Source organism: Mytilus californianus, unplaced genomic scaffold (assembly GCF_021869535.1).
Source record: "Mytilus californianus isolate M0D057914Y unplaced genomic scaffold, xbMytCali1.0.p SCAF_1, whole genome shotgun sequence".
In the NCBI taxonomy this organism is placed as follows: domain Eukaryota; kingdom Metazoa; phylum Mollusca; class Bivalvia; order Mytilida; family Mytilidae; genus Mytilus; species Mytilus californianus.
In genome coordinates, this window is record NW_026262581.1 from 137,528,755 (window position 1) to 137,556,753 (window position 27,999).

At 33.3% G+C, this 27,999-nt stretch overlaps 1 protein-coding gene across 4 annotated transcripts; it reads left to right on the plus strand.

Annotated features, from left to right (window-relative positions):
• The first annotated feature begins 643 nt into the window (after positions 1 to 643).
• On the plus strand, positions 644 to 27,575 carry LOC127736406 (uncharacterized). 4 transcript variants are annotated; one of them, XM_052246944.1, is made up of 8 exons: positions 644 to 1,114; positions 11,273 to 11,331; positions 12,432 to 12,479; positions 13,671 to 15,022; positions 18,227 to 18,301; positions 20,651 to 20,721; positions 22,681 to 22,812; positions 27,362 to 27,575. In XM_052246944.1, exons 1-8 carry the CDS (start codon positions 885 to 887, stop codon positions 27,495 to 27,497), a joined length of 2,103 nt encoding a protein of 700 aa, XP_052102904.1. In that variant the 5' UTR covers positions 644 to 884; the 3' UTR covers positions 27,498 to 27,575. The 4 variants fall into 4 exon arrangements, with proteins under 4 accessions (XP_052102904.1, XP_052102913.1, XP_052102922.1 ...); XM_052246953.1 differs by having other exon boundaries at positions 645 to 1,114; positions 22,732 to 22,812; XM_052246969.1 differs by lacking the exon at positions 644 to 1,114 and adding an exon at positions 10,097 to 10,245.
• Positions 27,576 to 27,999: the final 424 nt, after the last annotated feature.

The window sequence follows — 27,999 nt, forward strand, 5'->3', positions numbered from 1 at the left end:
ACGTCTTGTTCGTTGTCTGGATAATCCTCGACAGATATCTTTTAATTATTTATGTTCAATCATGAACATTTCAGTATAACTTACGATTGATTTTAGTCGTAATATTTTATGTGAATAGAACCACAATACTCTCTGTATATAAGTTATGGCAACAGTTCTAAAGTATTGTAACGTGACCAATTGTATTTGATGTGAATGGGGAACAACTAGCATTTATACAATAAGGATGTTTGGACCTGAAGACTAAATGTGGATGATGAAAATAGGATCTTTGAAATAGGAAGAAATTTTATATTTAACTTATATATGGTGAAGGAAATTGGATATTAAAATTGCACTGGAACACTTGACAAACGATTTTAACTTTATATTACTTGTCATTGTATTCAAGCTTTTAGTCTATAATATAACACAAAAGCTATTGAAAGCGTTTAACCTGACGCATTATAATATTTTGATGCATTTGAGACGCTTCAATATTTTAAATGTACATAGATTAAATGTTTTAGTCAACATGTAATTGTAAGATTCAACAGGAAGAATTAATTTCTATTTTGGTTTCATTGAAACCATGCTTAATATTTTAAATGCTCAAGGTTTATCATACCTACATTACATGGTATTTACTATAGAATTATCGTCACGGAACTGCACACCGGATGTATAGGACACCACGATTAAATACCTCTTTTTACCTAATACATAAAGAATTAATCGTAACATCAATTACTTCGAACAACGGGTAGCGGTCATAAAGACAAACCACTATCATATGTTTCTCGCCTGGAAATTCAGTAACACAATTAGTGAATGAAGCTATAACTTAAGTATGAGTTGGATTATCATACGGGAAATCGTACCTTGAAAATGGGAATAGAATAGAAATGTCAAAATTTCAAGATCGTTTTTGCTTTGGTATAAGGAGAGAGTCGTCTTTCGGTGGAATACAAATGCAAAGAGACAAAACAGATCGCATCCCGATATCTCTCCATCGAGAAAAGACTCTCAACCCCGACAGAAGTGTTTATTCAATTCATAGGGAAAAGTCGGTTCGTGGCGACAAATTGTACTTGAATTTTCCCAGAGAAAGGGCTTTCCAGGCGACACAGCAAAGGTAAAAGTTACTTAAATTTATAGTTGTTACGCACATATATATGATCATTTATGGTGTGTATGTTTATAGTTAGTTTTTCTCTGAAGTTATAAATTGGAAAAAAAAAGTGTTGTAGGAAATAATTATCAAAAACAGACACCCGGCCACTGCTTTTCAAACGTTTCGAAATATTTGAAGTCGCTTTTTCATCCTTCTGGGAATCTAAAATTAACCAGCGAAAGGCAAATTATTCCATGTTTTGAAATTTTGTTTCAAAATAGAAAGCATACAAACAGAAGCCGAGTTTCTTTTAAGTTTCTCCCAAATTAAAATGATTTGCACAAGATATTTTTTCTGTCAAATATTTTAATGTACTAGAAGCATCTTGCACATCAAGCAAAAGTCACATTTTGTAAATAAACAAAATAATATTTGACGTGTTTATCATGGAATTAGGATATACTGCTGTTCTTCGCATTTCAATACAAGTTTACTGCTAGTCCCCGAAGGTATCATCAACACAGGAGTCAGTGATTCGGTACTGACATGATTGATAACATATTCTTTCTTAAATTCCCCGGTGATATATTCAAAGAACTAGTAAGAAACTAAGGTTTCAACTTCTTCCGGCAAAGTTAAACTAAGATGAATTTAGCTACTAATTTTTGTTCCGTTTATGGTCATATAGCTCCTAACGTTTCTAAACCAGATGCAGATCCTTAATAAAAAAGATGGCCAAACTATGCAATGTTTGGAGTTTGACATGTAAAAAGTCTGTGCATTTACCATAAATGTTGCTCCAAAAGGGGGTCCGTTCCCCTTGGGATCCCTTAATCTACCTCTGTATAGATCAGTGACTTTCAAATATTTGGGTTGGGCGTTAATTGTGAAGGTAAGTCCAGCAAAGCGCTTCAGACGCAAGAAATTTATAGAGTTTTATTTTAATTATCTTTTCTGTAAAGAAGCATAATTTCTTACAGTAGTTTTGTAATAGAAGTTTAAATCTTGAGATGAAATAATTGTTGTACACCTCTTTCTTACATTAAATGATATCAAATATAGCTATTCTTTGTCCTTTTTTGTACACTTTAGTACACATTACACGTATTATCGTGGCAACGTTAGATCTCTCTAACTTTAAGTGTTGCAGTAATAAACAGATTTTGCAATCCTTTTGATGAGACATATCGCATACATATGATTTCATTTTTATACACCCGCCACTCAATCGCCTAAGCATAAATATCATTACCCATGTCCGTCATTACGTCCTTTTGTTCAAAATCAAACAGTAGTCCATTTTTTTCTGGTATGCCTGTCAATAGTGAGATATTTTTTGCTTAAAAGTATACCGTTGATTTACAGATTGCGCTTTTACTGATTTACGGTATTTGGAATTTTGAATAAAGGGGTGGGGAGTGCCGTCATGAAAAACGTAGTTTAACATATGTTTACCCCCAGTATTCTCAAATCTCAAATTGCCGTATGATTTCGGTCGTAGTTAAAATTTAACCCTTGTTTACCCTTGTTGCATGTATACAGGTTACATTCATTTCAAAAAGTGTGGTACCAAGTGACATATAAAATTAAGTAGATGTGGCATGATTGCCAGCTGAATTCAAATGACGGAATTGTAAGCAACTATAGGTCACCTTTCTTCAACAATGAACAAAGTTTAACCCATACTGTATAGTCAGTTCTTGTTATTTGTTTATTCATTTATTTCTTAGGTCACTTACATTTTACTTTAACTTTCAACAGTGAATCATTCATTAAAACATCAAATGTTGGGGGATAATCTTTGTATAATTATATGATTAAGATTTGCGTGTTTTGAAGTTGTGTAGATTATAGTTAGTCTTCTTAAACAGATTAAGTATGTATGGCTGTAGTCATATTAAATCTTATTAACCATTTGATCCCAGCCAGTTCTTCCAGGTATAAACCTATATACCCCTTGTGATCTGATAAACTGCCTATCATTTAATTATACAATTGTAAAACATGTAGGAACTTTAATTAAAATTCAATTAAATTTGACATAACTGTGTCACTTCTTCAAGTACAAAGACATGCACTTGTAATTAGTTATTCAGTTTACAGTATTTAGGTCACAAATCTCATATGATATTATTCTATTATGAATGAGAAAAAGATGTGGGGTATATGTCAATGAGACGGCAACCTAATGATAAAAAACAATAGATTTGTATATTTTAGTTATGATTCTTAAAGATAAAAAAATTCTACAGTACAATTTGTTAATAAAATCTCTAATGAAACGGAATTTGAAGCCAAAAAAATAACAGATACAATGGAAAAGATACCAAACAAATATCTCTTAAAAGGAATATTTTTAGTCTACTTGACGATAAACGATCGTGACATTTATCCATTTTATTACCGTTTTGTTATAATTTGAAATTCAAAATGTCCAATTTATTGACAACTCTCTGTCCAGTATGCCTATGTCCGTTGGAGCCATAACATTTTCAAATTCAAACATTCCCCAATAGAACACTCTGTGTGAGTTTAATGGAATATTAGTTTTAGCAATATGACATGAATCGTTTTAAATATTAATTTTGAATCCCATATTAACAGAATCGGTTTGGTTTTGTCTTACATACTAAGTATTCACCTTTATCTTTTATCTTTCGGGGATTCTCCAAAATTTCATGTTTTTTTATTCTTTTGTTCAAAGAAAGTATGTCCTGGATATTCATTATTTTTGTCTTTGTGGCACGTAGGACCTTTTACAATTGAATACATAATTCAATAAAACTTTTTTTTATTGAATGTCATTTGTTTAAAGGTACACAGGTGATAAACATTAGATGTAGTGATTTGTTATATTCAACAATAAACCATCTCTTATCAAAAAGTTTTATTAAGTTTCATATCAAATTAAGTTTATAAAACCGTAAGACTTTTGAGATCTTTCGTATTTATTAGACTTTATTGAAGATCTCCTTTTAATCTTAAACAAACAAGAAGAACCTCAATTGTCATTTGTCAAAGTTATGTTTACACTTTATGACCAACTTTGATTCTCAATATTTCACTTACCCAATGGTGAAATGGGAAAAGAAATATGGTCAATTTTGGTTTCATTCCGACCCTTGCCAAAGTTGGGCGTCCGTTTGTCTGTGCGGGATATATAACTACGCAGCCTCGTTCCGTCAGAATGGGGCGGGGCAAAAAAGGGGGGGGGGGGCGTTAAATCCGATGCCTCATGTAGAGAGAGTGCCACGCTCTCTGCACGTTCAAAACTGTTTCAACAAGAACGTGAGGGGTCCGTAAGTGAAGGCAAAATTTCTGTCCCTATCCAATATACCATCATTTCCAGTTGTAGTTCAAATATCCCGACCGTCATCCCGGACTTAGCTATTGATTTTATTGTTCATTTGTTCTCGTTCTCAACATTCTTGAAACATTTGCCATTGGACATTCTGCAAACAAGAATCAATCAACTATATATATCACATATCAGATTTCAAAACTTTTTGTCTTTTCTTTAAATGATACCAGAATTGTGACTTTAAGCAGAAAATCAATATCAATATAAATATTCAATTAATGTACATTCTTAAATATAAGAAATAACATTTCCTATCAAAGATATTTCTGATGACCAGTGTTACTCAATTTTTGTGACGCCCCGATCATAGCATTACTTTTCTTCATGAATTGGAGTTTTTACACTTATAACGCGTTCTTCGAGTGACAACCGACATTCCTATGAGAACCCACTGCGCTCCTTTTTTCGTTGACCTGTCCGTTTATTTTCATGAGGTTGACTCGGTACATGGGCGCGTCTCTAGTAAAATGATGAGAAATAGCTTCAATGTTTGTTATATAAATCATGTCCTCTCATTGACACATTAAATTGGAAGAGACTAAGCTTTATGAAAGAACAGATATCAACGTTTCCATTGGGAAGTTTTCACCAGGACCTGTAATTGAAGTATATATCTCCCAGTTGATGCAATATTTTAGGGCCTACGTGTCCTGTCATCATTACCTTGACGCAGGGATGTTGATTACACAATGGAGATTTCTTAATACTTAATACTCATTCTCTGTAACCACTTAAACTTTTTCGGCACACATAGTCACAGATCTTTCTGAAAATTGGCTGATATGTAGATCCTATTAGACTAGTCAGAAAAATAATGTCAACCGATATATATATTGGTTGGTTACCATGGTAACAGCAAAGAAAGTTGGGATTTTTGAGAAAAATACAATATTTGGTGTAGTGTTGTGAAATTATGCGGCTACATCTATTAAAAAGAAACACAAAAACAATTAATTTCATTCTTGTTTTAGTCAAAATTCAAAAAAAGTTATGGGGAATCTACCTAGAAACATGCGAAATTAATTTCTAAAAAATGATTATTGTGCAATTTTCCACACAATACGAATTATCTCCCTTTGATGGGTTACACTAATGACTGGACCAAAACGAAAATGCTAATAACTTTTTTATTTCTCAAAGGATTTATGTCAAATTTGAATTGTTATAAATTTAGACCATTCAATACATAAATATAAGAAAAAAAAATATAGAAAACTTTTTTAAATCTTCATTAAACGTGACCTGACCAACACTGACAATGCCAGGACCAAATGAAAATGCTAATAACATTTTTGTTATTTCTTAAAGGGTTTATGTTAAATTTGAAATATAATAAAGTTTAATCATTTAATATATAAATTAATAAAAAAATATAGAAAAAAAATAAAATATTCAGATAACGTGACCTTTCTAACGTTGACAATAACCTGACCAACAATAGCAATGACCTGACCGATGAAAATTTCTGTTATTTTATATTATTAAAAAAAACAGGAAAAATATATGTTTTTGGTAAAAAAAAAACTTGACCTGACCAACGTTGACTGTGTCCTGGTCGTTGTACTACCTAATACTTATTTATATCTTATTGGATTTTCGTTAAATTTAAAAAAAAAAATAGAATTAAGATTGAATGGTAAAAAACTGGGAAAAACAGTTTAGGGTACTATGACGAGCACCGAATTATTTAAATTTGTATGGTATTGAGTAGTATATTGTATTTAACTGTGTTGTAAATTATGTTGTATATTACCGGTTTTAATTTGATACGTTTGATCACAAATATAAAGTAACTCAAAAGGTGTGATTGAAGTAGGCCATACATACATGTAAGTTAATAAATCCAATAGAGTTTGTTTTTTAATATTTTCTAACAGTAAATAGTTATTTCCACGTACTACTTAAGGCATGCGCGAGCCTTGTGCAGGATATCTTGGCAGTTTTTAATATTTTCATAAAAACAAATACACATTTCGCAGACTACTTGAGGTATGCCCGAGCCCCTGCATGCACAATATCTTTGTAGTTTAAATATTTTCATAAAATATAAGTAAACATATTCGCGGACTTAACTTGAGGGTTACCAGAGCCTTGTCTTAGTTTTAAATGTTCCCGAAAGTTTGTAAAGCATTTTATATTTTCTTTTTTGATAAATTTAATGGTTCAATCTAAGTGTTTCTATAAATTTGATGCAAAGCCTATTACATTTAAATAGGTATAAAGTCATTTTTCCTGGTCATGACAATGGTCAGAATGTAGGACAGAAAGTCACAGACAAAAAGTCACAGACAAAAAGTCGCGGACAAAAAGTCATATGTATAATATGTTATTAAACGTAGACTTCTGCTTCAAAGTAAAATCTAAATTTTTGTTGTTTAAAGAAAGACAATTATATACTAATTTTGAGAAACATCTTTCTGTAATGGGCTTTCAGTGGAAATCAAAGTATATGTACATGCATATAATTTTTTTAAAGTTACCCTGTGTAAAGAGTTATTATATTGTCAATATTTTTTAATTTGCTGCTTAAAATCCATTAAGATTACTGTTATTTTCTCAAATTTTATTAATCCAATGCCTTTTACTAATGTAAATATAGTGCTACCAAAGGCGGATCCAGGGGGCCATGAGGGCCCGCCCCTTCCTTTCATTGGAAACATTTGGTTGATTACATATGTAATCACTAAAGCATGAATGTAGCGGGCATCTCTTAAGGCAGTCAGTGGTACCCCTGGTATGACAATTGTCTATATGGTATATTTTCCCCCTGCTGCTCGTTGTAAGACCAGCAGTCACCCGCTGACCGATTTTCCGTGGGTCCTCTTAGGGAAACGGAACTTTTTGGAAAATCTCGAAAATTTCTCCCCGGCCAGAATGTCAAACAAGAAATGTGTCGGATGAATAGCAGGGACCATCGGGTCGACGGCCGACCGTACCCGCCCTTGCTTGTTACGCCCTTTTGTTAGGGGCTCCCTAGTTGATCTATTGAAATGTCTGTCCTTGTCCAATTGATCCCGATTTCTAGTGATATTTCAAATTGTCTGCCTTCATCCCAGCTTACACCTATTGAAGGACCTTTTTTATTTTTTTTAATTTTTTATAACTTTTATAAAAATGATCTTCATGAAGATACTCATCATCCAATAAAACAATATTATTCAAAACGTATAGCTACATGTATACATGCTTTGCCATTTCAACATTGAGTTTAAGAATGAATAAGAAAAATAAACAGCTCAAAACAAAGGTATTTTTTCCTTTATAGAAAGGTTAGATGGTCAATTATCATTTATTTAGAGGATCAATGTCTGACTCTTTTGGTTCTATTTTTTATTGTGTTGAATTGTTTCAAATTATTGACTTTTATTAAATTTTGGTCAGTAGACTAGCACAGGACCTACAATGTTCCTATTAAATTTATTGGTTTTGTTCTCTTCTGAAATATGCATGAGATGTTTGACACTGGACATAAAGCAAACTACAACTAATCGATCATTTCTTTTTTACAAAATTGTATACACTCTTTGCTATATGTATCGAAGTTCATTAAACGAATTTGTAAAAAATTAGCACTTATCAGTATTTTTGCAAATGGACTGCTTGTTTCCATGGCAACACATTCAATGGCAAATATTGCATAATTGAATATATGATTTTTTAAATGATTTTATTTGTTTTTTCTAGATTTAGTCATTGTTTTTCTTGTACATTTTTCATGATCATGAAAACAGACTGAAATTTCTTCATAATCAGCACTTTTATCCAGATTAGAGAAATTGTATTTGTTTCATTCAAGTGGTACCACCATTATCGATATACTATACCAGCAAAATTATTTATATATACACATGTGTGTATACAGTGAAACTTAATAAGTGTTTTCGTTTTCCTACTTTTGTGCACATTTAAGAAACTAACTGAAACTTTTTCAAAATTGTTTTAAACTTGTGTATCATCATGAAATTGTTTCCATAGCAACACAGTTAAAACTATAATACCGTTATGTATAAATATGTTTCAAATTTTGATGATTACAATCATTTCTACAAATTGTATATTTATTTATTTTTTTCTGACTGCAGAATTAGTTTTTAAAACATTTTTTTCAAAAATTTTCATTTTTTTTTTTCTGAAAAAAAGAAAACTAAGCATTTTGTATCCATGGTAACAAAAAAATGAGACATACTTCCCCCATTACTTTTTCGCATCATTGATAAGATAAGACTATTGTATTTATGAATTGATGGTTGACTTTAACTCAGGTGTCCGCAAACAATTATGGTGAGCATTCAAAAATGACCTCAAAAGGGTATTTTTTACCTAATGCAAACCACATAAAAAGGGGGGTATATGTGATTATGATTGAAAATGAATATGAAAATATCAGTTATTAAATTACATTAATAAAATGCATATATTTGATAAAATCATAAAAAAATATTCTTTCTTTTAATCATTTATTATGAAAAATTATGTTGAAAATAGCCATTTTCAGCTTAAAATCATAGATATCCAGAAGAGGTAAAACTGGTCATCGGTTGCTATGGCAACCGATATGCTTAGCAACCAAAATTTTGCCATTTTTTGTTTGTTTCATCAAGACTAGTAAGTGTGAGAAGTTTGAAGAAAATCCATGACCATGCGTGCCACACTCCCTATATAAAAGTTTAAATAGTTACAGAGAACCAGTATTAAGTTGTCTCTTTGATAGTTTTACAGACGCCATCATAATTTGGTTGACCATTATAGAATACATATGTCTATGATCAACAAGGACATCTCTGATTGGTTGACCGTTTTAGAATACATATGTCTATGATCAACAAGGACATCTCTGATTGGTTGACCGTTTTAGAATACATATGTCTATGATCAACAAGGACATCTCTGATTGGTTGACGTTATAGAATACATATGTCTCTGATCAACAAGGACATCTCTGATAACCGGATTTTGATTTCTATTAACAATTATATTAATCATGAAAAAATGCTGTTTGTGTGATTTTGCAAAAACGGATATTAAATGAAACCCTCTTTTATAATTTCGTGAACATGGCTTTATCGAAGAATTATACTAGCATCATTGTGGTATTCGTAATGGAATCAAAAGAAGGATTTAGAAGGCATCAAAGCTGATGTTTTCCTTTCAACAGGATATAATATTCAGCCTGTTTTCAAAATCATTCTGACTACCTAAAACGTCAACGATTGATTTGAGTTTTTATTTATCAAACACTTATGTTTGATATCAGGACAAATTAAGTAGAAAACCCCATATTGTTCAAATAAAGTGAAGGATTAAACATATGCAAACACATCCAGATGTTTACCAAAAACAGCATAAGTTGCATACTTAACTTGATAACGTGTTTATAACTGTTCGGAACCATAAATCATTCCAGAAAGCGAAATATACATTCATTGTTAAAGTGAGATTTTAGATAGGAAACTAACAATAAAATTTATTTATCTCAAGACGGTCATCTTCAAGTATTGTTTACATTAAAATTGATTATCTGATTACAATGCTGACAAGTACTTTAACATAAGCGATTTATTTTGGGAATGGCAAGTCAGTTATCGATTTAGTCATATTTTAGTATGATCTAATGTTGGATCTTTAAAAATTCAAAGTAATTTTCATTGATATGTGAGGCGTGGTAGTAAACTGTTTTGTATTATTACTGGAAGAAGGAAACCGTTTGGTTGAAGTCAATTATTTTCATATAATTTCATTACGTAAATAGGGGGAAATATAAATGTTTTAAAATGCCTCAAGGTAGAAGAAGGTAAGATAGAATTTATTTGTATTTAAATCTGATCTAGTTTAATTCGACGTGTAACTCCATATCTTAAAATGTTAGAATTCCTTTTATGATATAAAGATTCAGTGTATGACATGTTAATTATAACTTTTGAAGGAAAAAAAAAATTGTTAGGTTTAGATGATCAAGAATAAAAGGTTTTCGCGACGTGAAGGTACGATTTTAACGGCTTATTGTTTTAGTGTCTCAGTGGTTCAACGGTTGGTACACGAATAGGCTAATTGTTTTAGTATCTCAGTGGTTCAACGGTAGGTACACGAATAGGCTAATTGTTTTAGTATCTCAGTGGTTCAACGGTAGGTACACGAATAGACTAATTGTTTTAGTATCTCAGTGGTTCAACGGTAGGTACACGAATAGGCTAATTGTTTTAGTATCTCAGTGGTTCAACGGTAGGTACACGAATAGACTAATTGTTTTAGTATCTCAGTGGTTCAACGATAGGTACACGAATAGACTAATTGTTTTAGTATCTCAGTGGTTCAACGGTAGGTACACGAATAGGCTAATTGTTTTAGTATCTCAGTGGTTCAACGGTAGGTACACGAATAGGCTAATAGTTTTAGTATCTCAGTGGTTAAACGGTTGGTACACGAATCTGATAATTGTTGTAGTGCCTCAGTGGTTCAACTTTACGTTACCAGAAGTCTGTACACTATCGACTATTTGTAAATATGTATGTTACCCTGACGTGTGATACTGAATGGTATTATGATTGCATGTCGGGAAAACAAATGCTGTACATACGCACACACAAACAGCCATGGAATAACGCTTTTATTACTGCCATTCAATTTAAAGTCATGTAGTTAAGTCTTCAACTCGGAGTCTAAGCTCACAACTTACATTAAGTTCAGTCTATTACAATCAATTTTCATCAGTATTCAGTTTGTGTTTGTGACACTTTGCTTTTTCCTTATAATGTATAAAAGGTAAATGAATTACATGTTTTCATATATATTCATTCTATTATTTTTCTCCATTTTTTCAGAAAAACAGTAAGATTATTTGAGAAACTTAGTGGTTGGAATACACCTGACATAGGAGAAGGTAATCATTATATATGTTGATTATACAGGAGGTATTACCTTCATTAATTTGGTATTAAACGGGCCGTCTGAGTATAGGTAATCATTTTTGTTTGTCTCCCTGTATTTTTGTAAAGTATAATGCCTTCAGAGATATATTTATATTTAATATATTTTACGCTTGATCGTTTTAGTTAAAATATGTTTATTTATAAATTTAAATGACTGATAAATAAAACTCTCGTAACTTTTTTCTTAATTGATGGTAGATCAAGCAATCCGGTTTGTAGTAGGTCATAAAATTTGTTAAGTATCATAGACAAACTACTTATTAACAAAGATATGCTGAAATGGTTTATTTAATGTTTCAATGGGTTTTGAAATATTTTTATTGAACATATGAAAACTGATTGCCATTTCACTGTAGGAAATCTGGACAATATTTTTATGTTACCTTATTGAGATATTTTGATAGGGCAAGTACTGCTATTCACTCGGGAAATTAACATTCTTTTACATCTTTTATTATTTTGTTTAAATTGTTCAAGTATTTCATACAGAAACTGTTGTATTCCAAATACAGGTATCGGTGAGTAAAAGGTCACGAAGCTATAACTCAGTAATTGAATTCTGTGAAACGAAACCAACACGCCTTTGGTATACATATACATGTATTGATAAAATTAAGGGGGAAATTAAGATCATGCTTATACAAAAACAAGATGAAAAAGTTGGGAATATTAACATTTGTTAACCAGCTTTTAATTGCTTTTCAAGATATAATTAATATGAGCAAACCTCTACTCTATAGTAGATGTAACAAGTGACAACATTCAGAATACACACAATATACACACAGGCATCAAAGAAACAATATTTTCAAAGGCGTCGAGACAAGAACAATATTTATTGATTAATGATAAGACCATATACAGGAAAGAAAGGAAAACAATCTATATAAATAAAAGCGATTTCAGCCACCCCCCTTTTCCGAACATTATAAGTGAACTATAAACATCTTCTCAGAGCATGTGTAAACTCTGTTGTATTTAAGTACAATGTGTAATGTGAACTCAGTAATCCATATGAAAGCTCTGTCTGAAATTACATGTCCTTTTTTAGGTGTTGTTGAATGGATGAAGATACAACTGCTGATACAGGGAAAGAAAGGTAACTATCAAATCTAGCATATCATATCGAATTATCGATAATAATGAGAAAAAATCAAGCTTATCAAGAAATTATAAAAAACACACAAAAAAGGAGATTACTCCCAACACAATGGCCCATCCAAGTAAGGTGACAATGATTTAGGGTGTGATTGTTGCTTGTTAAATGTCTAGTGGTGAATACTTCATGCATAATCTAGACGATAACTAATTAACAATTAAAACAATAGGTATGCAAGGTAGCTTTTCACGAGAGAGTTGAAACTATTTGTGTTATGTTCCTTGGAAATGCCACTGATATGGTATATTGTATATAGGTATATTGGTTTGGTGGTTTGGGGGGGGGGGGGGGGGGGGGGGGCATTGGATGCTATGTAGTTTCTGAATAGTTTCTAACGTGATTAATACTTTTTTTACCTTATTTGATTGAAATATGAAGCAAATTTCCGGAAAAAAATAAGACGTGTGTTTATATCATAAAAAAACTGGAACGCTTCACAACACAAAATAACCAACAATAGCCTGTGATAATCCTGCTTCTATTTACACTACGCTGACTAATAATTTTTTATTTTTTTTTGAAGAAAAAAAACCCGGATATGAATATGAATTATATAACAAAAAATTGTAGGTGACAAAATCTTGTTGCACATCTCTGTATATGTATACCTTTATAGCCGATTATACGATATGGGTTTTTCTCATTGTTGAAGGCCGTACGGTTGCCTATAATTGCTTACATCTACTTTATTTGAACTTTGGTAGATAGTTGTCTCATTGGTAATCATAATTCATCTCCTTATTTTTATTTAAGCAGAGATTTTTATGTCAGCATTTGGTTAATTTCCTTTTTTATGGTGCAAAAAGCGAAGGACACTTTTTATAATTTTATTGAATTACAGAGCTACAATCAGATTTTTTAAACTATTTTTCAAATAATTAATTATTGTCTAATGTGACCAATACATGGTTAAACAGCTTCTTGCTTTCGAACACAGCTGTAGTTAAAAAATTGGAGTTAACTTGAGTTGCATGAAACATGCTTTGATAATGGAACGGATGGGAACATTAATACGTGACCGTGATCCAACTTATAATTTGAATTATGAAAATATGCTGTGTTTTCTTCTTCATACATTACTTATCTAACTGAATACAATTATATTTTGAAAAAAAATCTGTTTTATTTCAGATAGAAAACTTCGAATAACTACTGAAGATTTTGTTTTTCGTCATATCCCGAGACACCGATGTCCTGCACATCATGATGCCGAAACGTTTGAGAAAAATAGTCTGCATTCAAACTTCTTTGCCACTGAAAAGAAGGAAACAGAACAGAAACCGGTAAAAAAAAGAAATCCTAGTGCAGTAAAATCTGCTAATTCAAGTTCTGTTTCTGATTATGATCATAAACGGAGACTATTAAGAAGCAGAAGTAAGGATGATATGGGGATCATCTCAAAGTCCCAAAGCATCCCGGAAGATTTCGTAAAATTACGACCGACAAAACGGTGTAGAAGTGTTAGCACTGATGACGACAGTGCATGGACTAACCCTGGTAGTACATCTAAACTTAAACGCCTCCTAAAATGTGCCAAACTATATCAGTCGATAGAAAATGGGGTTTATGATGAGGAAGATGAAGGATATGGATCTAAATCTTCTAGTGCGGACGAAAAACTCAGTCGAGACAGGCAATTTACTTGTAGGAATAAGGAAACAGACTTAAGTGGTTGGGAAATGCCATATTTAGATCTTGATAGTGACTTCAGGTCTTTCAACTCAGCTCGTAAACCTGCCAAATTTTCATATACGCACCAAAGTACTCTCAAATCCCAGTTATATGGAGATTCCGAAGACGAAGGTGTTAAGGACCTTGACACCGACAGGACTGATATATCATCTGGTCTAATCAAATACTACAGGACGGGATACCAAGATGGTACGCCAGATTATATTACTAAACTATTGGAGAGGACATATTCACATAGTCATAGAGATATTAGCGATATGGTAAAAATACGCGAACTGAGATCAACTCGGTTAACAGTGAAGACAATAAGCATTCAGGATGCAAAGGAAGGTAAAAATCCGCCCGAGCAGAATAAAACAGCTACAAACAATCAAAAAGAATTTTATGATCAACAGAAAACTTTAGTACGCTCTAATTCAAGCCTTCAGACTGATAGAACTCAATATCCGTTGTATTGTACAAGTCCAGAACTTAAATTTAACACAAGTTCACAAAGACCAGTGTCAAAAAAGAATGTTCGGAGCATACGTGAAGAACATAGTCAAAGACTAGCTCAAAGTGAGCTTCTAAATAAGACAAGATTTCCATATTTGGATTTTTATAGAGCTCATACAAGTGTTAACCTTCCGTTAGGTGAACTACTTCCGGCTGTTGATCGTAGTCTGAAGAACAAAAGTGGTAAAACTAAAACATATGTTTATGAAAATGTGCCAAATATAACTCCAGTTCGTGAGTCTCCACATGGAGTAGATAGAGAATCCACAAACATTAATTCAGAACAAACTCCTCAAGTAAGTAATTTACAGAATGGGTCAATCGTCAATCAAATTCATTCGAGCCATGCCCTAAAGAACGTAAATCACAATCCAACCATTGGTCAGGGTTCAGTCTTTAGAATGCCTCAAGTTTTCACACTAAAATTAAATCGAAAGATAAGTTGTCTTTTAAAATAATTCAAGGTATCACACAAAAATGAGGACTGCAAATATCGTACATCCCAATAATACAAATATCGTCCAACTTGTTCCCGCAGGAGACTATTTTTGAAATCATTGTAATCATTTTCAGGAACGCACAGAATTTAAGAATTTGAAAGCCAAGATTGAAACACGTAGGAAAACATGGTTCGTTTATTAGTTGCAATTGGCTTTAAAATGGGCTTCAGTAACTGCGAGTACTCTTACCTCGGAACTTTGTGTTTTATTTGTGTACCGTTAATATTATTTCAAGGTTTTATGTTGTGCTTCTTGCCAATATGTTGAGTCAAACCTTTCGAACTGATTTTTATGCCCCCGCAACTGAAAGTTGGGGGCATATTGTTTTACCCCTGTCTGTCCGTCCGTCCGTCCCATTATGGGTATATCAGTAAAGACACGTCATTGTTACATTTGGATGATACATTCAACAATACCTACTGTTATCTTGATGAAATTTCTCGTTAAATAATCCAGAGTTCTCTAAATATACTACCGAAATTTACCCAAAGGAACTTACTTTAAATAAATCTAACATAAACAGCAGTAGTTGTCCTTTTCTGGATTTAGACATTTCAATTTCTAAAGGGAAACTCCATACTAAAATTTACGACAAAAGAGACGATTTTTCATTCCCTATTGTTAATTTTCCTTTTTTAGACGGTGATGTTCATTTGGCTTCATCATACGGTGTTTATATATCCCAACTCATTCGTTATGCCCGTGTGTGTAGTGACGTCATAGATTTTAACGAACGTAATCAATGCATCACTGGTAAATTATTAAGTCAGGGATTTCGTTACCATAAATTACTTAAAACTTTTACTAAATTCTTTCATAGATACACGGATTTGATAAGTAAATTTGGCTGTACCTGTAGAAAACTTATTAAAAACGGAATTTCACATCCTAAATTTTACGGTAATATTGTACTAAAAGCGCGGAAATCACTATGTGATCCATGTAAACTCATCGAACCTTTAAACAAACTTATTAGTAAAGGTTATCTTACCATTGCTGTAATTAGATCTTTGAATATAGTTTACATTGGCACAAATATCGATTTTATCATCAGCAAGTTAAAACATAACTAAATTTGTATTCTTTTCAAACATTTTTTTGGGATGTATAAATACACATCCACGTTCATTTTCTATATAGAGATGACTCTATCTATATATAACATTATACATATTTATCAAAAGGTTAACTCCTAAAACCAGGTTCAATCCACCATTTTCTACATAAGAAAATGCCTGTACCAAGTCAGGAATATGACAGTTGTTATCCATTCGTTTGATGTGTTTGAGCTTTTGATTTTGCCATTTGATTAGGGACTTTCCTTTTTTAACTTTCCTCGGAGTTCAGTATTTTTGTGATTTGACTTTTTCCTAACTATTCTACTGCCTGCCGATACTTTTATTTTGGCATTGCACAAGTCATGTCTTCTTTGACTGTCCATGACGTTAAAACACTAAAATCCCTGGTATGTGTTTTAGTTGATTTTTATTTTAGTCTCTGATGCATTTTTTTTTTTTTTATTATTAATTGTTTTTGGCTTTTTACTAGCTTTCAGTAAATGCGAGTACTCTCAAATCGTACTTTCGTGTTATTTGACCTGTTGATACAATTTGTAATGTATTTTTGTTATTTAATGTTTACTTATTTAGTGTTATATCTCGTTTCACTATATTATTTTAAAAATATTTACCACCTTTGATAAGTGTTAAGTATGACGATAAATTTTCACTTCTGTTCTAGTACTATGAACAACAAAATGATTTATTTTGTAAAAAAATAATTTCGTACTCCATGTTTACCTTACAACAAAATTATTTTTATTTACCTGTGTACGTAATTTTATTTGGCGGCATTTTGTCCAAAGTTATGGTTGTCTTTCTGATACTGTTTTACTCTAACCACCTTGTTAAAATAATTTTGTATTTACATTGCGTCATAGATCAAATTTATTCGTTCAGTGTATGTTCACTTGCTTTTGTTAATATGTCTTTTGATTGAGTTAAGCCATTGCAATTGATATTTTATAGTGTGTCTTTCTGTGTTGTGATGTTACACTATTGTTTCATGTTAGGATGAAGGTTTGGTACCATTAAAACGTTTAAACCCGCTGCAATTATTTGAACCTGTCCTAAGTCAGGAATCTGATGGTCAGTAGTTGTCGTTTGTTGATGTGGTTCATAAGTGTTTCTCGTTTTTTATATAGATTAGACAGTTGGTTTTCTTGTTTGAATGGTTTTACACTAGTCATTTTTGGGGCCTTTATAGCTTGCTGTTCGGTGTGAGCCGAGGCTCCGTGTTGAAGGCCATACTTTGACTTATAATGGTTTACTTTTACAAATTGTGACTTGGATGGAGAGTTGTCTCATTGGCACTCATACCACATCTTCTTATATCTATAAAGTTATTCAAGATAACTCCTCCTACAGTTTGAATGCTAGGAAGTTTTCACTTTGCTGGCTGTTTACAGGGTTTTGGTTTTTATTGATATTTGCTCTTTTGGAAGGTAGTTGAACTTTGTCATTTTTTTGTAGTAATTACTTGCATAATAGGTGCATAGCGTTTCCGGATATCTCCTCCTACAGTTTGAATGTTAGGAAGTTTTCACTTTGCTGGCTGTTTGTACATATATTGAAGGTGTGCATGTGGTTAGGGTTTTGGTTTTTATTAATATTTGCTCTTTTGGAAGATAGTTGAACTTTGTCATTTTTGGAGTATAAACTTGCATAATAAGAGGTGCATAGCGTCTCCGGATAACTCCTCCTACAGTGAACCATAGACCTATGTGCTCCCATGTTCAACTTTGGGTATTTTAAAATAACACTTTGCATCTGCGGGGGCATGATTTGAGGCTTTAATTTTAGATAGTGTATCTCTATGATACATGGGTTTCTTTTGGGACTCAATATATCAATCCATTGTATTATGTTTAGTTATTTCCATTAATAAATTGTGATAACACTTAAGACGTATATATGTAATACCTATGATTTTTTATTTAAGACATTAGGAGGACCACCATTTAAAGAACAAAGTAAAACACCCGAAGCATTAAAGAGGCTACCATCGTACATGTTGGTGAGTAGCAAAGCATTTTATTCATATGTTAAAATTTTAAAGTTATATTAACTAGAAGAATGATACATATACAATAAGATGAATGTAACACTGTACGTATACATATAAAGTACTTGTGTAAATGTAAAATACTTGAGCAGGAGCCGACATGCTGTGGTAGATAACCTATCTAATTTCATATACTTTAGATTCGATGTTCTTTTGTGGTTATTTTAAATTTTTAGTGTTATCAAGCGTTGTAGAACTGTTTGTAATGACTACTGTGTCATTAATTTTCATATAAACCTACAAATAAAAACTCAGACCAAAACCTTTTTCACATTAAAAATATGTACCATACCTACTATGTAGTTGAAACACAATACGTCCTTTCTTTAATAGTTTGAAAAAATATTGTAAATGAAATGTGGATTCTATTAATTGTACATTTTACATTTTTAAATTGAGGGTATGACGGAGTAAAGTTTTATATGTATGATAATGTGTACATATCACCATTTTGAATAGTTAAGTCTTGATTAAAAAAATGAAAATAACCCTTGATAAATTTCATCCGTCCGAAGCGTTTTTCTGGACTTGCCATCATCAGGAACGCTCAAAGCCGAATATCTGAAAGCCAAGGATGTATAAGAACCGAATTCGAAACAGTTGAAGAGTAAAAAAACTAGAGGCTCTCAAGAGCCTGTGTCGCTCACCTGTATTTACTGATGCTTTGGAAATCATGTAAAATAAGGTTAAAAATCATAATTAATAGTATTAGATATTAGATATTATAATGATATTTAAGATAATAACAAAAAACTGCAAAATTTCTGTAAAATTACTAACTCAGGGGCAGCAACCCAACAACGGGTTGTCGGATTCGTCTGAAAATTTCAGGGCCGATAAACCTAAATCTGATGAACATTTTTGCCACTGTCAGATTTGCTCTAAATGCTTTAGTTTCAGAGATATAAACCAAAAACTGCATTTTACCCCTATGTTCCATCTTTAACCAAGTCGGCCATGATGGTTGAAAGGCGGGGTCATCGGACAAATTTTTTGAACTAGATACCCTAATAATGATTATGGCCAAGTATGGTTAACTTTGTCTCAGTTGTTTCAGAGAAGAAGATTTTTGTAAAAGATTACAAAAATTTACGAAAAATTGTTAAAAATTGACTATAAAGGGCAATAACTCCTAAAGGAGTCGACTGACAATTTTTGGTCATGACGACGTATTTGTAGATCTTACTTTGCTGAACATTATTTTTGTTTACAGTTTATCTCTATCTATAATAATATTCAAGATAATAACCAAAAAACTGCAAAATTTCCTTAAAATTACCAATTCAGGGGCAGCAACCCAACAACAGGTTGTCAGATTTGTCTGAAAATTTCAGGGCAGATAGATCTTGACCTGATTATCAGTTTTACCAGAGTCAGATTTACTCTAAATGCTTTGGTTTCAGAGATATAAGCCAAAATCTACATTTTACCCCTATGTTCTATTTTTAGCCATGGCGGCCATCTTGGTTGGTTGGCGGAGTCATCGGACACATTTTTAAAACTAGATACCCTAATGATGACTGTGGCCAAGTTTAGTTAAATTTGGCCCAGTGGTTTCAGAGGAGAAGATTTTTGTAAAAAACTAACGACGACGGACGACGACGACGACGACGACGACGGACGACGGACGCCAAGTGATGAGAAAAGCTCACTTGGCCCTTCGGGCCAGGTGAGCTAAAAAGTAGCTAAATCCATCTAAAGTCAACTTTGCCCAACGGAGTTGAAACCATAGTTTCTTTCTAATTTATAAATGTATAAACGGACAATTTAAAAAAAAGTTTGTTATAAATCATGTCAGTACCGAAGTACTGAATACTGAGTTGATGATACCCTCGGGGCTGATAGTTCACCAGCAGCGGTATCGATCCAGTGCTGTAAAACTTGAAAACAACACTTTATAAATTGCATGCGTCTGAAGCGCTTTTCTGGATTTACCTTTATCAGGAACGCTTAAAGCCGAATATTTGAAAGCCAAGGATGTATAAGAATCGAAACTGTTGAAGAGCTATATGACCAAAATAGACCTTTAAAAAGGCGCATTTAGACTTCTACTAGTAAAGGTCGGCACATTCTTCAAAATAGATTTTATTTCTTTTGGTTCAGTGAATACATAAAATTCAAGGAGTTTCTCACAAGAAATTGATCTCACTGCATACAGATCCATACACTTTATAAGTTCATAGTACTGTGAATTAAATATTTTCATTGTACCTATCAATAAAAATCAGTTACAACAATATGAGGAGATTTTAGTCAACTGCATGATAATGTTTTTATTTTATTTTTTTATGATTAAAACAGGACAATTACCAGAGTTCTGGTCAGTGGTTACGTAACCAGTCAATTAAAGCGACAGAGGGAAGTCATTCTGGGTATGTATTATATACAACAATTATTTAATAAACCTTTCTTGGCATTTTAAAGGCAGTGATTTAACCATAGAAAGCTGCTTGTAATCGACAAGTTTTGAAATTTTAAATGTTCGTTTCCTCTCTAGAGCAACCCTTATTATTCGATGCTTCTTTTTTATGTCATTCCTTGTGTTTAATTGAGTTTAATTATTCTTATACAAATATCATTATAACAATTCGCATTTTAGTTTTTTTTCCTAAACTATTTTATGTTGAATGTTGAAACAAGATAATTCTGACATTCGAAATTATTCTGACGAAGATCAAGTCAGTGGGAGTAGACTTTAAAGTGTCTGTGTGTGTGTGTGTGGGGGGGGGGGGACTTTAAAGTGTCTCTCTCTCTGTGTGGGGACTTTAAAGTGTCTGTGTGTGTGTGTGTGTGTGTGGAGACTTTAAAAGTGTCTCTTTGTGTGTGGTGGGACTTGTGACAAGCAATAAAAGAAACTTTTCTAATGTCAAATAATCAATGTTCTGTTTTTTTTCCGTTTTTTATATTAACTTTTTGTTTTGCCAAAAAGTGTGAGTGTGGGAGTGGGGCAATTGTTCCCCCCTATCCCCGGCTTCTACGCCGGTGCAAATTTTCTAGTATAATATGTTAATTAAACAACGAAAACATACTGAACGAGCTAACATTCATGACCGTTATATGCATTTCCTAGAGTCTGTTGAACGGGAGGTAATCTAAACATAATTAATGGTATAAGGAAGAGATAGAGAGAAAACTAAACCATCATGCCAACACTATAAATAAATGGTGTTTAAACAACAAAATGGTAATAAATCCTTAAAAAACAACTTCTATGCTGGTTGGAACGAATCAAAAACGAGCTTTGATAGGTCATTAACTAAATATATCAATACAAGATAGTCCAATAACATCTGTTGAAACACAAAAGCTTCTAGGTATATATATTGACAATACTTAGACTAGAAATTTCAAATTGATCATGTATGTAAAAACATAAGTACTGATATTGCATTGTTATCCAGAATTAAGAAATATCTAGATATTAGTAGTAGAATTTTTTTTTATAATACTTATATTCTGCCCATATTTGATTTTTGTTGCTTAATATAGGGAAATTGTAATGCAGATGGAATTCAAAGAATTGTTAAGATGCAGAAAAGAGCTACCAGAATTATACTGGATGCTCCAATACTAACACCTACTGTTAATTTATTTAAAAAGCTAAAATGATTAAATTTCAAAGCTAGGATTTCTTATCATTAATTGATTCTTCTTTATAAAATTCTCAATAATAAAGCACCTAATTACCTTAAAGAACTATCTTGTCCAATTATAAACCTACACAGCAACGATTAAAGATCTTCTGCATATAATGATCTAGCTGTAGTGAGGCCTAATACAAATTCGATGAAAAAATCATTCACATATAGCTCCTCAATACTTTGGAATAAACTACCAAATGAAATAAAACTATGTGAAAATCTTGGCACTTTTAAAAGAAAATGTGTATATTTTTTTACTATACATGATATGTAACAACTCTCTATCTCTATCATGTCTTTTTAATGTTTGTATATAACGTTTAATTTTGTTTTTCTTGTTCTAGCGTTAAAGTTTAATTATATGTTCAAAAATTGTAATATCTGTAAAACTTGTTATGTATGTTTTTTGTGAGGGCCTCATGGTAGATTAGTGAATGCTAATTGAGTCACCCTCTTTAAATAAAGTCATTTTTATTATTATTATTATTTATATGCGAAAAACTATTATCGGCAGACGGCAACATACGACACATAGAGTGCATGGTACAGGCAAATTAGGAATGTGTATTAAGATATGAATCACTTTATCATGAAAACTGTGCATTGCTTTTGCTGGCTACATAATTGTATGTCAAACTTATATTAACAATTGTATCAATATCGTCATAAACGCTTGAACTCATTGGACAGGCTAACTTCTCTTGAAATGTCTGTGTCTGGTATTGATGTTGAACTGGACAGGCTAACTTCTCTTGAAATGTCTGTGTCTGGTATTGATGTTGAAATAAAACGCGAACCTGACAAGAAGAAACCGTTGGGGAAGTATGTGGTTTGACACGCTTACTAGTCTCTGCTTTTTTAAATACGCATGCGTTTATGTATATAAATATAAAGTAGATAATGGTTTTGGTTTCGCTTAAATTGCTCTGTAATCGTCTCATAATAATCACTTTGTTTTTTTCTTGTACTGTCTTATGTTGCTAGCTTTGTTAATGTCATTGGAAGTGTCTATTGGGGTGTCCCATAGAGCGACATTACTCATACTTTACTAACGTGTCTATTGGGGTGTCCCATAGAGCGACATTACTCATACTTTACTAACGTGTCTATTGGGGTGTCCCATAGAGCGACATTACTCATACTTTACTAACGTGTCTTTTGGGGTGTCCCATAGAGCGACATTACTCATACTTTACTAACGTGTCTATTCGGGTGTCCCATAGAGCGACTCATACTTTACTAACGTGTCTATTGGGGTGTCCCATAGAGCGACTCATACTTTACTAACGTGTCTATTGGGGTGTCCCATAGAGCGACTCATACTTTACTAACGTGTCTATTGGGGTGTCCCATAGAGCGACATTACTCATACTTTACTAACGTGTTTATTGGGGTGTCCCATAGAGCGACTCATACTTTACTAACGTGTCTATTGGGGTGTCCCATAGAGCGACTCATACTTTACTAACGTGTCTATTGGGGTGTCCCATAGAGCGACATTACTCATACTTTACTAACGTGTCTATTGGGGTGTCCCATAGAGCGACATTACTCATACTTTACTAACGTGTCTATTGGGGTGTCCCATAGAGCGACATTACTCATACTTTACTAACGTGTCTATTCGGGTGTCCCATAGAGCGACTCATACTTTACTAACGTGTCTATTGGGGTGTCCCATAGAGCGACATTACTCATACTTTACTAACGTGTCTATTCGGGTGTCCCATAGAGCGACTCATACTTTACTAACGTGTCTATTGGGGTGTCCCATAGAGCGACATTACTCATACTTTACTAACGTGTCTATTCGGGTGTCCCATAGAGCGACTCATACTTTACTAACGTGTCTATTGGGGTGTCCCATAGAGCGACATTACTCATACTTTACTAACGTGTCTATTGGGGTGTCCCATAGAGCGACTCATACTTTACTAACGTGTCTATTCGGGTGTCCCATAGAACGACTCATACTTTACTAACGTGTCTATTGGGGTGTCCCATAGAGCGACTCATACTTTACTAACGTGTCTATTGGGGTGTCCCATAGAGCGACATTACTCATACTTTACTAACTTGTCTATTCGGGTGTCCCATAGAGCGACTCATACTTTACTAACGTGTCTATTGGGGTGTCCCATAGAGCGACATTACTCATACTTTACTAACGTGTCTATTCGGGTGTCCCATAGAGCGACTCATACTTTACTAACGTGTCTATTGGGGTGTCCCATAGAGCGACATTACTCATACTTTACTAACGTGTCTATTCGGGTGTCCCATAGAGCGACTCATACTTTACTAACGTGTCTATTGGGGTGTCCCATAGAGCGACATTACTCATACTTTACTAACGTGTCTATTCGGGTGTCCCATAGAGCGACTCATACTTTACTAACGTGTCTATTGGGGTGTCCCATAGAGCGACATTACTCATACTTTACTAACGTGTCTATTGGGGTGTCCCATAGAGCGACTCATACTTTACTAACGTGTCTATTCGGGTGTCCCATAGAGCGACTCATACTTTACTAACGTGTCTATTGGGGTGTCCCATAGAGCGACTCATACTTTACTAACGTGTCTATTCGGGTGTCCCATAGAGCGACTCATACTTTACTAACGTGTCTATTGGGGTGTCCCATAGAGCGACATTACTCATACTTTACTAACGTGTCTATTCGGGTGTCCCATAGAGCGACTCATACTTTACTAACGTGTCTATTGGGGTGTCCCATAGAGCGACTCATACTTTACTAACGTGTCTATTGGGGTGTCCCATAGAGCGACATTACTCATACTTTACTAACGTGTCTATTCGGGTGTCCCATAGAGCGACTCATACTTTACTAACGTGTCTATTGGGGTGTCCCATAGAGCGACATTACTCATACTTTACTAACGTGTCTATTCGGGTGTCCCATAGAGCGACTCATACTTTACTAACGTGTCTATTGGGGTGTCCCATAGAGCGACATTACTCATACTTTACTGACGTGTCTATTCGGGTGTCCCATAGAGCGACTCATACTTTACTAACGTGTCTATTGGGGTGTCCCATAGAGCGACTCATACTTTACTAACGTGTCTATTGGGGTGTCCCATAGAGCGACATTACTCATACTTTACTAACGTGTCTATTGGGGTGTCCCATAGAGCGACATTACTCATACTCTACTAACGTATCGGACTTAACATCTTTGTATTTGGCGATGGAACATATTTAATATTTAAACTATTTTTATACTTAAGAGTTTTGTCTGGTAAACGGGAGAGAACTCTGATATTGTCCATTATATAAATAACACATAGCTGCTGAGAGGGTGATAGAGCAGATTGTTACCCCGAGAAAACATTGTCAACTGAGGCGAAGCCAAGGTTGACAATGTCTTTTCGAGGGGTTACAATCTGCTCTGTCACCCTCTCAGATGTGTGTTATTTAATTTATTATACTGAATGTTCTGTTATTAATGTCTATTAAATTTAAAATTCAAAGTAATAAACTATGTCGTCTTGTACAAAACAATCATCCGTATTTATTAAAGCGCACACTTAAGCAAGCGTTCCGTGAAGGGTAATAGAGTATTTGCCATGGGATAGAGTAAATTGTCTCCCTCGTATTAACCAATCACAATCTGGCATTTTGACATGAAGTATAATAATAAACAATGTCCGACTTTATGCTTTATGCAGTTATGTCGCCCTTAATGACGCCTGTATTAAGAAGTCTTATTGACTCTGTTTTTTCCTTCTTACTTGTCTTGCATTGTTTGACTGCATGTCTAATTCTGCATGAACACGTGTTTTGTTCTGTTCTTATTGTGTTTGTACATTTTGTTATGTGTTTTTGTTTCGTCTAATTTTTGTCGTATATGTATTATTGTGATTCGTTCATATCACACTGCAGTATGTATCACTGACAGCATTCATCATGTATATATATATATATGTAGGACTCTGAACCGCGATGGTCACGCTGAAGTGCGATGGTTTGACGCTCAAGTGTGTTTTTGATCACGCTGAAGTGCGATGGTGAGATTGTGACTATCTTGTTGATAGCTACGCCGAAGTGCGATGGTGGTAACTCTGAAGTGCGATGGATAACATATGTGCTTATGTCAATGTAGAAGTCAATTTGTTTGTTGGATGTAACTTCTCATGTTTTTTTTTAAGGTAAAACATTGAGAGTATAACCGGTTTAATATAAAACAGTCATGATAAATAGCTTCAGACAAAAAAACTATTATTTATTAATATTCATACAATCGTTTAGATATTGACCAATATAAGCGCTATATAAAAGGTTATTTTCCTTTAAAACCAGTTCTAATTGCAATGACTAAAACACGTAGTAGTTATTTAAAATGCAAATACTACTCGATTAGTCAGAACGGAACAAATTACACGGAAAATCTACACGGCTGCTGTGAATGAGAACAAGGAACAAGATAGTTTTTACTGCAACAGGAGAACATTTTGAATGTTCGGTATTTACTAGTATATACTAACTAATAACAGAACAAAATCTCATAATAATTGAAATATTAAACATCTGTAGATTTTAACTGTAGCCATCACGCGTCTTAGGGTCTATCGCACATCAGCGAAAGGACCATCGCACTTCGGCGTAGATCATCGCACTTTAGCGTGACCATCGCATTTGAATTTTCAGCGTACCCATCGCATCCCGAGTCCTACATATATATAAAATCATTTAAACCATTTATTCCAAAAAAGATAATTTATAAGAAGCCATAAGGACATGTCTTGTGTTTAGAGGAATGGTACTTTATTGAGAATTAAACGTATGCAAAAGGTGTTTTTATCCCAATATTTCTTTGAATTCTGTCACAGAAAGAGTTCGGTATACAGAAATGGACTTGCATGAAAACTAAAAAGTTTCCAATCTAGAATAATATATATGATTAAAATTTGGAGTAATTAATATATTTGATCTCACTTCCTACTTAGATGTAGTCATATTCATGCAATGCTATTCGCATAATTGAAATGAAACATTTATCTATTTTTTTTACAATGAACGATTTCTGTAAATTTTATAATTTGAACTCATTAAGGTAAAGTGGACCTATCAGATATGTTCCCCTAACGTTTGGTACCTAGTAAAGTTTATTCTGGAAACACATGTCATGTGCATGAGAATCGGTATCCTACTGGTTCTTTTTACCTATCCATAGAGTAAAGTGAAGATAAATAGTGTAATCGAACGGTAGTGTGAAGGACAGTAATACATCGTAAGAGGTTAATGATCATTTCTTCAAAAAGGCTTTAACTTGCAATTTTTAAACAGATTTAAATACAAATACTTGTAATGCAACCATGAATAAGTCATTGTTTTCTTTTATTATAGAGTACGACTCTCTGGTAATCCAGATAAAGACGCCAAAAAGAAACTAAGAGAAGCATTTTCTAGATTTTACAATACACGTTCTAGTATGAAAAACAGGGACTGGGCAAGCGATTATAAGCATATATGGAACGCTTAAGCCGGCGTGCTTTATTGTTTGTTGAATGGTTGTTACAGTTTTTAATTATTGAATTAAATTTGTTTTATATTTGTTTTATTATTGGTTTGAAATGTATCTATATTTTTCCACGCATGACATCTTGTACTAGATAGTATCAGTATGTTTAATGCACGTTGATGACTTACTTTATTACAAAATAATCCAGATACCTCCAGCTAGTAGTAGATATTGCAGTGACTTGCGAACGTTAGTTGTTCGTGAATGTAATGTAGGTTCTATCATATAAGGATTAAAAATAAAATGAAAGTACTTTTTGCCTCTAACCAATTGCTCATCAGATTTAAAATCTTTCTGCAAAGGAACGCAGAAACTACATTGAATGCTTTTGCGTTAATTTTGGAAGCATACGAGGTAATAGAACGAAATAAACATCTTATAAAACTGAATATAAATACATACGGCAAGATTAAAAGAAATAACAATATACCCAATCTGTGTCAAGTCTATAAGAAGAATGGAC

Excerpts from the sequence above, each read along its gene's own strand:
- LOC127736406 (XM_052246944.1), top strand. The coding sequence starts at position 885 with ATGTCAAAATTTCAAGATCGTTTTTGCTTTGGTATAAGGAGAGAGTCG. Across the intron at positions 12,480-13,670 it reads GCTGATACAGGGAAAGAAAG|ATAGAAAACTTCGAATAACT; the intron begins GTAACTATCAAA and ends GTTTTATTTCAG. Across the intron at positions 20,722-22,680 it reads ACAGAGGGAAGTCATTCTGG|GCTAACTTCTCTTGAAATGT; the intron begins GTATGTATTATA and ends CTCATTGGACAG.